Raw genomic sequence first — 13,330 nt, forward strand, 5'->3', positions numbered from 1 at the left:
TCGGTGTTTAGCTGAGGGACACCTGTTTTGGTGTCAGGGAAGTGGCACAGGCATGGTGCCCAGTGAGTGAGGGACCTTTGCGAGAGCTGTTAGGTCAGATGGGCTGGGATGACCGTGACTGGGTAGTGGGGCCCGGCTGAGGCGTGGGGGGCGCATTCGTGCCCCCGCGTGGAGCCGGTCTTCAAGGCAGTAATGCAGTGTGTACGTGTGTGCGGGTAGGGGTAAGTGGGTTATTGAGCTGGCCTGTGAGGGAAGAGGGGCTGAGAGGATATTTATTTCGTACTGGACAGGGAAAAGTTCTGAGCGTATCTTGGCTCCATTTTTAATGTGTTGGAGGCAAAGGGTTGGAGGCCGGGCTCTTGGAAGGCCTGTGGGATGGAGTAGATCAGGACCCTTCAGGAGGAGGGCACACTTGAGCTGTAACAAGCTCTTGCTGTTAGGCTGGCTGGCTCGGGAGAGCCAGCCACTGATGCTGATCTAGGCCAGTTCGGGGCTTTTGAGCAAAGGGTGGTGCTGATGCCAACATAGGCAGCAAATGGAGCACCCCAGCTTTTCTTGCTGGGTGGCTTGCTTTTTATCCAGGCAGAGAAGCTTGCTTGTGCCGATTCCAGCTCCGGCTGGCATTTCGAAACCCTAATGGGAGTGTTACTCCTGGTGCCAAGTTGGGTGGGGTGCAGTAGGGGGAATCACCCCTCCTTCCTTTGCATTTGGCAAGGCTTTACCATTCTATTTTCTTCACTTTCTGTTCTCTTCCCTGTCTTTTCAGAAGAGAATAGACACGCGCTCACTTTCACACATGGCATGATGGCAGAGTCTATCCAGCTTAGCACTTGAACTTTGCGTTGTGATCAAGAGTAGAAGCCGAGTGCCAGCAAAAATACTATCTTTGCCCTAGGAGTTTATGGGCTTCCTTTTTACATATACATCTTGTTTTGCCCATTAGTATCCCTTATTTTATTTTTTTATTAGTTTTTTAAGTTTGTTTATTGACAGAGAGAGAGAGAGAGAGAGCGAGTGAGCATGAGTGGGGGTAGGTGCAGAGAGAGAGGGGGAGAGAGAATTCCAATCACACTGTGCAGAGCCCGACGTGGAGCTCAAACTCAGGAACCACTAGATCATGACCTGAGCTGAAATCAAAAGTCGGACTTAACCGACTGAACTACCCAGGCACCCCAGTATCCTTTATTTGAAAAATTAATTAGTTTTTAAAATGAGGTGAAATTCACCTAACATAAACCATTTAAAACCATTTTACCATTTTAAAGTGAACAATTCAGTGGTGTTTAGTAAATTCACAGTGTTGTGCAACCACTACATCTAGTTCCAAAACATTTTCTTCATCACTTGAAAAGAAAACCATCGACCCATTAAGCAGTTCCTCCCTGATTTCCCTTTCTCCCAGCTCCTGGCAACCACCAATCAGTTTCCTGTCTCCATGGATTTACCCATTCGGGATATTGCAGAGAAGCAATTTGTGATATTTTGTGTCTGCTTTCCTTTAACATCATGTTTGTGAGGTTCATCATGTCACATGATTACATGTTACACATGGGTTACGTGTTATACATCGTAACATGTACCAGTACCTCAATCCTTTTTTGTGGCTGAATGATACTCCATTGTATGGCTATACCACAATTTGTTATTCATTTATCTGTTCAAGTGTCTTCTTTCCCGCCCTCCCCCCTCCCCCCCCCCAATCTATTTATGTACATTTGAAATAACATGTGAAAGGAATAGAGCTCCTTTTCTTGCCCAGTATATTCCCTTTTCTAGGGCTGGGACCTTTCCATTTTAGGGTTTGTTGCAGTTCTTCCTTGTCCTAGTTAAAATCATAAACTGGCAGGAGAGATATTTTCTTTGTTTACTGGAAAAGTTAGAACCCTCAGGACTGGTGAAGTTAAGAAGTATACAAGTTGACACAACAAAATATACAAGAAGCTGTTGCTTTGCCTTTGCGTCTATTTCTGTAAGTAAAGAAAGGTCATTCTCAATATCCAGTAAATAACATTGCTGGTGGAGGGTTGATTTAAGAACATTGCAGCCTTAGATGGGTGCCCTAGGCCTGTGGATGCTTCACCCGGCTGGAAGAGCAGTGGTGGGCCTCCTGAGTTGATGGTGGGAACCGGATCCACTTCCTTGGCAGAGGATGGAAAGTGGAGGTTCCCACCAGGTCATGGAAGCCTAGGAGCTGGCGAGAAGATGTGGGAGGGGAACTTCAGTATCATGCCAGTTTATCGATCACAGGCCGTTTTCTTGCCATTTCTCTGCCACTTCCAATACTTATTTTGGGGACAGGGTGGCTTTTGTACTTTGTTCCATTTGGGTGGATCTCGTGCTGACCAGCAGCTATTATGTGGTTACAGTTCCTGCAGAGAAGAGAAAGTGTTTTGTAATGAGTGGGCTCCCTCTTCCTGACCCTCCCCCCACCCCATACTCCCATCCCCACCTCATACCCTTGTCTCTTTCTGTCCATGAATGCTAGATGTCTATAGTGAGATTTGTGTTTTGAATTTTAACCTTTGGAATGGAAGTTACCATATAATTATTAACTCTGAATCCAGCACTGTTTAGTCAATTTGGTTTTTGTTTTGAGGTTTTTGTTGATTTTTGGCTTGTAGAAATCAGTAAAAAAAAAAAAAAAAAAATCCGAGACCATTTTGGCGTAGGACATTTTGGCGTACTCACTGTCCTTATTTCAACAAGTGGCTTCCAGCGAACTCTGAGTCAAGGAGGACTCAGCTGTACTCATTCCGTATTGAACATGGTGTGGGTATCTTATTACATTATTTTTCCCTTGAAATGCCACTATCAAATACAATCTTTTTTTTTTTTTTTTTACATATGTATCTAATATCAGAAATATATGGCATTAAGGCAGCTTACTTTCCCTGTTACCAGCTCTCCACTAGAATTGTCATTTCTTGCCATCCTGGCCCAGGAAAGTTAACAGCCTAGCTTACTTCTGAGATTGGGAACTTGGACTTGACTCTCCTATAGGTTACTGTGACTCAGATGTCACTCCTTAAATCCATAAAGAGTTTAAAAAAAAAAAAAAAAGCCGTGGAGTTGCCAGACTGAGACCTTGGCATTTGTCTCTTCTAGTTAAATAATGGTTGAGATACATAGAGTTCATTTCTTTCTATTGTTGGTTAGATTCAACTAGAACAATCTGACTATTAATTAAAATAAAGTTTGGGGTGCCTGGGTGGCTCAGTCTGTTGAGCGTCCGACTTTGGCTCAGGTCATGATCTTGTGGTTTGTGGGTTTGAGCCCCGCGTCGGGCGCTGTGCTGACAGGTCAGATCCTGGAGCCTGCTTCGGATTCTGTGTCTCCCTCTCTCTCCTTCAAAAATAAACATTAAAAATTTTTTTAAATAAAGTTTTAGTAGAAATGTCTTTTTCCATAAAGCCCCCCAGCTAAGGGTCTGGGCACAAATCTCCAGAGACACAGTCCTTATCTTTCCTCTGCCATTTTTAAAACTTTGAGTTGGGGGTCCTAATTCCTGATTTTTTTTCTTACCTTACCTCTCCCCTGCCTCACCAACTTGGCCCCAGTTTTCAGTTCAGAAGGCTTAGTTCACTTTCTTTCTTAAAAACAGCATTTCAGTGTGATTACCATCATTTCTTCTTAGAGAATAGTGCGAGATGGAACGTCCAGACCCTAATTCCCTGTCCCTCATTTTCTTAGTCTGTTTTATATACCAAAGTGAGCATTTGTCTCAAATCAACACCTTGAGTTTCTGTAATTCTACTTTCAGTAGAATTCAGCAACCATTTATTGAAATGTCTGCTCTGGGGCTGGAAACCCTCAGATGAGTAACTGAATACCAGTCCTCAAGGAGCTGGTAATCTTTTGGGAAAGACAGGTAACACACGCAATGATTTGTAACCCGGAGGCATCAGTGCCCTAAAGGATGTGCGCACACAAATGACAGTGGGAACAGTTGCTTCTGCTCCTGACAGGGGAAGGTGGGATTTAGGAAAATCTTCACAGAAGAGGCATTTGGACCAGGCCATAAAGGTTGATAAAGATACTTAGGATCTGCATGGACCAGGAAGGGGGAAAAGTCTATTCTAGCATGGAAAAGTGACAATGGAGAATGTGTCTGGAGGTGGCACATAGTCTGTGGTAGAAGCTTCCTTTATGTGGGTGTAGAGGAGGGTGACACTTGAAAGGTAGACTGTGGTCGTGTGGTAAGGAGGCCTTTTATCCATTCATCCAAGCAGTGTGGTCTAGAGAACTTTCTGTGATGGTAGAAATGATCTATATCTGCGCTGTCCATTTTGGTAGCCACTTAGCCACATGTGACTGTTGGGTACTTGGAATGTGGCTAGGATAAATGAGCAACTGAAATTTTAATGACATTTAGTCTCTTATAACAACTGTATTGAGACATAATTAATATGCCACGAGATTTGCCCTTTTAAAGGCTTTTTAGTAAGTCATAGAATCGTGTGACCATGTACTATCCAATTTAGAACATTTTCATTACTCCAAAAAGAAGCCCCATAAGCCATTAGCAGTCCCTCCCCATTCCATCCCTACCTCCCACAGTCCCTGGCAACCACTAATGTATTTTCTGTCTCTATGGACTTGCCTATTCTGGACATTCCTTATAAATGGAATCATACACTATGTGGTCCATACACTGTTGGCTTCTTTCACTTAGCATCATGTTTTCAAGATTTGCCCGTGTTAATATATCAGTATATCATTGCATGTATCAGTATTTCTTTCCTTTTTATAGCCAATTAATATTTAGCTATATGAATGGGCCACATTTAATTTATCCATTCGTCAACTGATGGACATTTGGGCTGTTTCCACTTGTGGACTGCTTTGAATAATGTTGCTGTGAACATGCATGTGCAAGTTTTTGTGTGTGTGTAGACCTAAGTTTTCATTTCTCTTGGGTTTATACCTAACAGTGAAATTGCTGGGTCATATAGTAACTATATGTGTAACCTGTTGAAGAACTGCCAGCCTGTTTTCCAAGACTGGTATGATATTTAATTTTAAGTAATTTAAACTAAATAGCTACATGTGGCTACTGACTGCTTAATAGTCCAGATAGAACAGCTTTTCAGTGTGGGAGTAGTGAGGTATAGTCCAACACAGTGGTGAGATCATAGGCTCTGGGGGCAGACCACCTGAGATCCAAACCTGACTCTTACACTTACTATCCTTGAGCTAGTTCTTTAACTTCTCTGTGCCTCAGTGTCTTCACCTATAAAGTGGGAACAGTAATAGTACATACCTTATAGATTTGCTGTGAGGTGGACATAATGTATCAACATCAAGAATAACTATCACTACTATTATCATTTGTGGTCCCCAGGGTGCATTTGGTTGTTGGTAAGTTAGTATCAGCTCTCAAATTAAGTTCAGAAGCTGAGATTTGGGGAGTTTGAAAGTGACTTCCTTGATTCTGTTCCATATCTGAGTTTGGTTTTGTCCCTATAGGAAATGTTCATGGTGAGCCTGTATGTTTAGGGTAGTAGTTCTCAATTGGGGATAATTCTGCCCCTTCCTAAGGACATTTGTCAGTGTCTGGAAACGTGTTTGGTTGTCAAAGCTTGGGAGTGCTGCTGGCAGCTAGTGGGTGAAGGCCAAGGATACTGCTTAACCTCCTGTAACAAAGGATAGCACCCCACCCCCACCCCCCACCCCTGCAACAGAATTGTCTGGTCCAAAATGTCAGTAGTGCCAAGGTGGCCAGGCACCGGTTTTGTGGTACCTGCTATCCCCATATCAGCTCGTGCTCATTATCACAGGGTTTGAGGTCAGCCTTCATATGAAAGAGAACACAGCTTTGTAAAGTGTATGAAATAACCTTGACAACAAATTTTAGGTGGGACAGTTGACAACTTTAATATCCTGAATCTTGATACTCTCAGATTTGTTAGCATGTTGCCTGTTGGCCCTGCTTTGTCAGAGAAAATCAAACATTTGGAGAAAAAAGATTTTTTTTTAGTTTGTGGTTCAGTAAGTGGGTGAGCCTCCCTTATTTACCCAGTCTTAAACTTTCTTTCCTCTTGCTTTGGTTTACCCTTGTGGTTTCATTTTAAGAACGTGTTTGTTTTCACTCCAGTGATAGCCTGATGGCCAGTTCCTTTCTATTCTCAGCGTCCTCCATGGTTCCATAACCAATCTGGACGGAGTCGTGTTCTTAGAACTTTTTCCTTTTCCCATTCCATGTATTGGTTTTACTCTCATTTCCGGCCCCATGAACACTGGTTTGTTGTCACACACTCAGCCTGCAGAAACCATTAGGTATTCTCAAGGTTGCCCCATGCTGACAGTCCTGGACCTGAGGGTGACTCTGTGGCCTCAGGAGAAGCCTTCTCTTTCAAGCCCCCAGGATGCAGTTCGTCTGTGGGTTTGGGGCACTAGTTGGCAACACTGTATGCATACTGTGGGTATCTCAGATAGCTTTGGATTAACAATTCCAAATGCTGTTTGAATGCCTGGCCGTCCATTCTCCTAAGAGCATCTCTAGCTTCCCTGCCTTAAGTTGTTGGAGCTTGAGAGACCATCAGGATCCAGATGCAGTGGTGTGGGTTCATTCTTTGCCCTATAACTCCAGTTGTGGGCACCAATCCCACTATAACTGCACAGACACTAAGATTCCACTGAGTGACAGGGAGCAGTGACAGTGGGTCTTTGTGACCTGTCTGCTTGGTGGCATACAACAGACAGGTTGAGGTCTGACTTATGGGCACCTCCCTTTTGGACCATCCTTTGTATTTCCACCAGGTGGAGCAAAGTCTGGCCAAAAAACTGCATGCAATGTGGAAACCACAAACAAAGAAATATCAATAAATCCAGAACATTGCAACCTGGGAGGGAGGAAAGGGGAAACAAATTTCATCCTATTGAATTCTGTGGCTTGTTGATACAAATTTGGACTTTCCCAGTGTGGGAATTAAAGTAGGTCATGGTCTCAGACTTGTAGATCGCCAATCTTGCATGGACTGGGTTTTTGGGATACTCTCGCTTACTCAGCTACATTCCCATAGCTTAGATTTATTTACTTTTGGTTTTTTTCTTTCCATACTTTGTTTTGTGGGAAAATAGATGAGCTATGTATCGTCTGTTCCTGGTGCCATCATCGCCCTCAGAGTGCCTTGGCTAACTTTTGATTCATGATCTTAGGTGTTTTAAAGAATTTAATTTAAACTTGTTTTGGAAGAGGTAGAAGTGAATGTAAGACGTTGCAAGGATACTTGTGGCTTGGAAGGGTGGATCCTACAGTAAAGCTATAAAAACATGTCTGTTTTGATTTTTAAATATCAAGCAAGACAGATCTTATGTTGTAACACTGTTATTACACATTCTTGTAGATCAGAGGCATGTGTTCATGGAGAAAGTATTCATGTTTTTCAAAATCCTACAGGCTGCTTTTTTGTTCACCATTTCCAAAATTATCTTCCTCATCTAAAATTCTACCTGGCCATTCACTCCAGTTATATTAAAATCCAACCAAACACAGAAACAACAGAAAAGCCACCACTTAGTTTATTGATCAGATCTAAATTATTTTTCCCTCTTAGTGATTTATTTGGGAGAGAAGGTTAATATTTGGCTTTCTACACTGAGATGGTGGGAGCATTGTAGCTCTTTGGGATTTGACTATAGAATTGAACAGTGTGAGAAATTCTTCTTTTTATTTGGGTCCTTTGTCTTTAAATATGCAAATCTCCTTGCTGTGTTTGCGGGGATTTGGGGGAAAGCAGAAAACCTGTACCAGTCTGATTTGGCATAAGGACCACTATGGCTTTCTTTCCATTTTCCTTCCTTAGACCTGATTGCTGCTTTTCTTTGAGCTTTAAGGTGCCTTTTACGTTTTCACATCAGTTTTTAATTACACAAAAATAACACATACTCTGACAATGGTATACTTACAGACAAAAATGCTTAGAGTAAAAAGTGAAAGTTTATGGTTTGGTGTGTGTTTTGGGTGGGTTTTATGCTTATGCTGAATGTTTATAGATATAGTAATAGTTCATATATATATGTAAATAACTTCTATATATAAACAAAATTATTAACGGATGGTGTTCCTTATTTTTTCATTTGTTTTTATTTTTTTGTTTTTTATATATATATTCTAATGTTTATTTTTGAGAGAGAGAGAGAGAGAGAGCACAGCGCACGCATGCGTGTGTGCGCGTGAGCGTGGGGGAGGGACACAGAGAGGGGGGCATAGAGGATCCAAAGCTGTCTCAGCGCTGACAGCAAAGAGCCCAATGCGGGGCTCAACCCCATGAACTCTTGAGATCATGATCTGAGCCGAAGTCGGATGCTTAACCGACTAAGCCACCCAGGCGCTCCTTCATTTGTTTTTAAAACAAAAATGGCATACTTTATATGTGGTACTTTACAACATGCATTTTTTTTTCATCCTTCATGGACTTCTTTCTATATTGCATATATACCTCTGACTTTTAAAAAATTACCTATATGTTAATTGCTTTAGACCATGATTTAGTTAATTACTCCTTCATAGATGAACATACATTGTATCCATTTTTATGATTTCACACAGTGTTATAGTGAACATCGTTATATATATATTTCTTCCTGCAGTTGTGCTAGATTTCTAGAAGTGGAATTGAGGATTGTGGGGTTGTAGGGTATGTACATTTGAAATTTTGGGTCGATAGTGCCACATTGCTCTCCAGGGTGGTTGTATGAGTTTATAGCCCCATCAGTAGGGTATTCAAGGGCTCATTTCCCCACACATGTGTAAGCAGCATTTCTTCATCTGTGCCCTCTGCATATTCTAGAAGATGTGCCTTCTGACAACACAGGCACGTGGGGTACATTTCAGTTTTCTTTCTTGAAAGCCTTATATAGGTCTCTGATTTGCTAAGCTTCCAGTCTCCTCTCTGTGTGCTGTGGAACAGATTTCACTCTAGAGCAGTGTACCTGGAGCTGGAGAAGCATAGCTATGCCTGCTCAGGTGCTGAAGGAAGTGGTTTATAGTCCCCTGGAACATGTCAGGCAGGTGGCTTGGAACCGTTTGCCAGTTGCTGTGTGGCACACGAGTCTAACCAACCACCCTTTCGTGGTGGTCATCCTAGGAGAAGGGATACTTGGAAGTATCTTCACTGAGAGTGCAGACTCTGGAGCCACACTGCCTCCATATACCCTTAGGCTAGTTAATTGACTCAGTTTCCTCATCTGTAAAATGGGATAATAACACCTGGCTTATAGGGTTACTGTGCGGGTTAATTGAGTTATTGTACTTATAAATTGGGTTAGTACTTATAGAGCACTTAGAACGGTGCCTGCTACATAGTAATTGGTAAATATTAGCCTATATAATAATAATAATATTTAATTATTAGTATTACATATAATATATAATTTAATTTTTATTATTTAATAACTTAATTATTAAATTATTTAATTATTTAATACTTTATTATTATTATTATTTTTATTTTTATTTTTAAAGCTTTGGGAGGCGTTAAGGCTTCTTATCCCCTGACTGACCCAAGATCTGTTTCCAGTGGAGGAATTTAAGAGTATATTTTAGTAAGCCCCTAGTCCAAAAGGCATGTGACTTCCATATCACCAGCCTTGGCAGTCTGGTGAGAGGTGTTTTTCCACCAATTGTTTTCTTTTTTTTTTTTTTTTAATTTTTTTTTTTTTAACGTTTATTTATTTTTGAGACAGAGAGAGACAGAGGATGAACGGGGGAGGGTCAGAGAGAGGGAGACACAGAATCTGAAACAGGCTCCAGGCTCTGAGCTGTCAGCACAGAGCCCGACGCAGGGCTCGAACTCACGAACTGTGAGATCGTGACCTGAGCCGAAGTCGGACGCTTAACCGACTGAGCCACCCAGGCGCCCCCACCAATTGTTTTCTAATGATAAGTATGAAGTTGTTTATTCTTAGAGCAGGTAAGTTGGAATATACACTATTATCCTGTTTTGTACATCACTGTGCCCTCCTGAATGAGGAAGCGTGGGGTCACCACCAGCAAAGAAGTGTGCCTTGCCTTGGGTGTGGGAGTTGCAGTTGGACACCCGCTCTGACCGCAGTGCTAGACCACATGCAGGTCTGTATGCTCTCTGCACACAGCGTCCTGTCCTGAGGTGTACTGTACTTCCTGTTCTGAGGTGAGGATGGTTTCTGAGGCTTTAAGAAAAAATAATAACAGCTTTATTGAGCTACAATTCACATACCGTACAGTTCACCCTCTTAGAGTGTATAATGCAGTGTTTTTTAGCATGTTCACAACATTGGGCCGCTGTCACCACTATGTGTTTCCAAACGTTTTCGGGGAGCCTGCGTGGCTCAGTCGGGTGAGTGTCAGACTCTTGATTTTGGCTCAGGTCATGATTCCAGAGTCATGGAATTGAGCCCTGTGTTGGGCCCATGCTGAGCATAGAGACTGCTTAGGAATCTCTCTTTCTCCTTCTGCCCCTTCTCTGCTCGTGTGCATGTGCGCACTCTCCCCCCCCCAAACAAAACAAAACAAAACAAAACAAAACAAAAACCAAAAACAACCCAACAGAACATTTTCATCACCCCCAAAAGAAACCCTATGGGGCGCCTGGGTGGCACAGTCAGTTAAGCGTCCGACTTCAGTCAGGTCACGATCTCACGGTCCGTGAGTTCGAGCCCCGCGTCAGGCTCTGGGCTGATGGCTCAGAGCCTGGAGCCTGTTTCCGATTCTGTGTCTCCCTCTCTCTCTGCCCCTCCCCCGTTCATGCTCTGTCTCTCTCTGTCCCCAAAATAAATAAACGTTGAAAAAAAAAATTAAAAAAAAAAAAAAAAGAAACCCTATATCAGTTAGTTCCCATCCAAAGACCCCCCGAGCCCCAGTCTACTACCCACTAATCTACTTTCTACCCCTTGGATTGTCCCACTTTGGACATTTCTTGCAAATAGAATCTTAACACCAGGTAGTGTTTTGTGAATGGCTTCTTTCACTTAGCATAATGTTTTCAGGGTTCATCCATGTTGTAGCAAGGGTTAGTGCTTTCTTCCTTACCATTAATATTCTATTGTATGGGTACAACACATTTTATTCATCCATTGGTCAACTCATAGACATTTGGGCTTTTTCCACTTTTGGGCTTTTATGAATAATGCTATGAACATTGGTCCACAAATTTTTGTGTTGACATATGTTTTCACTTTTCTTAGGATATACCTAGGAGTAGAATTGCTGGTCATGTGAGAACTCTGTGTCAGTTTTTTTCAAGAACTGCCAGACTGTTTTCCAAAGTGGCTGTACCATGTTACATTCCCCACTAACAATTATGAGGGCTCCAATTTTTCTACATTGTCTCCAACGCTTGTTATTGTCTGCCTTTTCTCATCATAACCATCCTAATGGGTGTGAAGCAGTATCTCATTTTGGTTTTGATTTGCATTTCCCTAATGACTAGTGATGTGGAACATCTTTTCATGTTCTTATTGACCATTTGTGCATTTTCTTTGGAGCAATGTCTGTTTCATTCTTTGCCCATTTTAGAGTCCCTTTTCAGACTAAAGGGAAACAAGTCTTCTTATGGAATCCCAGTGAGTGACTGTTGAGGGGATTTTCCTTTAAATTAGACTTTCCTGGGGCTCTGGCATTCTACCATGCTATCACCTATTCTCATGACCCTGGACCAGTTGCTTAACTTCTCTGAGTTGGCGGCTTCCTCCTATCAGCATTGCCCAGAGAAGGCTTTGAGGCAGCCATTTGTGTGATAAGGGGCCCATGTGGCCAAAGAAGTCTGGCTTCTCTCTTGGAGAGTCACAATGAGTGTGCTTTTACAGTTAAGCCTCTGAGGAGTCTCACAGTTAAGAATCTATATGAGTCCCTTATCAGATAAATGATTAGCAAATATTTTTCCCATTCAGTAGTTTTTGTTTTGTTTTGTTTTTCACTTTCTTGATGGTGCCCTTTGAAGCACAATTGTTTTTCATTTGGGGGAAGTCCAGTTTATCTATTTTTTTTTCTTTCATCACTTGACCTTTTGGTATTCCTTAGTTCTTTCAATTGCTCTGTAAAGCTTAATATTACTTTGGGTCAAGAGCAGACACTGTTTAGAATAGAATCCATTAGATACCTTTTTTATGGAAAGTTTTGAGCATGTACGAAAATAAAGAGAATGGTGTAATGAACCCCCGTGTTCCCATCACCCAACTTCAGCCATTTCTTGTCGTGGCCTGTCTTGTTTTGTCTATATCTATTTTCACTTCCATTCATGCCCAGTGAAGTTATTTTGAAGAAGACTGCCGACTTCATATCATTTTGGCCATGAAGAGTTCCATTTGATTCTCTAAAAGATAAAAGAATTTTGTTGCTCAACATAACCACCATACCATTTTACACCCTAAAAAATTGACAATAATTGCTTAGTGTTATAGGATGGACTCTTGCACGTGAGAATTTAAATTAGATCTGGAGGTAAAAATGCCACTTAGAAAATTCAGCTAATATATGACAGTTCTTCAGTTTTCGTAAGTAACCAGTCCTCACAAAGCATTCCACTGCTTTAAAAAAAGTTGTTCCCTTGGGGCGCCTGGGTGGCTCAGTCGGTTGGGCGTCCGACTTCGGCTCAGGTCACGATCTCGCAGTCCGTGAGTTTGAGCCCCGCATCAGGCTCTGGGCTGATGGCTCAGAGCCTGGAGCCTGCTTCCGATTCTGTGCCTCCCTCTCTCTCTGCCCCTCCCCCATTCATGCTCTGTCTCTGTCTCAAAAATAAATAAATGTTAAAAAAAAAAATTAAAAAAAAAGTTGTTCCCCAAGAACACCCTTCAGTCCTGTGGGTGTCATAGGTGTTCTTCCAGCTACAGCTTTCACTTGACCAGGTCTTGTGGTGGAGTTACGGTCATGGCAAACCCTTTTGCCCCCCCCTTCAAAACTTCTTTGTCATCTTGTCACGGTGGATATCCGTTTCTAACCTCTCCCCAGTGTATAAAGTGAAAGATTAACTTAGGACTTTTGCCCTCAATTTCTAGTGTAGGGAGAATTGGGGGAAAATCCTACTCTTATCTGAGATTGCACAAATGTTCAGAGAAACTTGGGGAAATGAGGAGACCTGTCAGCTCATTTTCTCCTCTTTCACCTCTCCGGGGGCCTAAGCCGCATGTCCCCGCATGGCCTGGCTGACTATGCCTGCCCTCAAGGTACAGTACTGGGGGGTTCATAGCAGATGAGCAAAGCTGCTGAGGGAGAAATGGAACATAGGATTTGGAGGCTGACAGATACCATAGCGATAATGATGCTATGAACAGATGCTCAGTAAGAAAGAAAGGCTGTGCTGTTTGAAATGTAGGAGATTTCAGGTTGAACAGTCTTCTTAACTGTGAGACT

At 42.3% G+C, this 13,330-nt stretch overlaps 1 protein-coding gene across 2 annotated transcripts in view; it reads left to right on the forward strand.

Annotated features, from left to right (window-relative positions):
- Positions 1-13,330, forward strand: part of WBP1L (WW domain binding protein 1 like) — a 60,837-nt gene that overhangs the window by 363 nt on the left and 47,144 nt on the right. Inside the window, exon 1 of one of the 2 annotated variants that reach the window (XM_045040620.1) lies at positions 12,745-13,143. The exons of the other annotated variant lie outside the window; for it this stretch is intronic. Within the exon in view, the coding sequence (XP_044896555.1) occupies positions 13,114-13,143 (30 nt within the window). The 5' untranslated portion in view covers positions 12,745-13,113. Of the gene's footprint in view, positions 1-12,744; positions 13,144-13,330 lie in introns of those variants that run through there. 2 annotated transcript variants of the gene reach the window in all.

This window comes from Felis catus, chromosome D2, assembly GCF_018350175.1.
Source record: "Felis catus isolate Fca126 chromosome D2, F.catus_Fca126_mat1.0, whole genome shotgun sequence".
NCBI classification, from domain to species: domain Eukaryota; kingdom Metazoa; phylum Chordata; class Mammalia; order Carnivora; family Felidae; genus Felis; species Felis catus.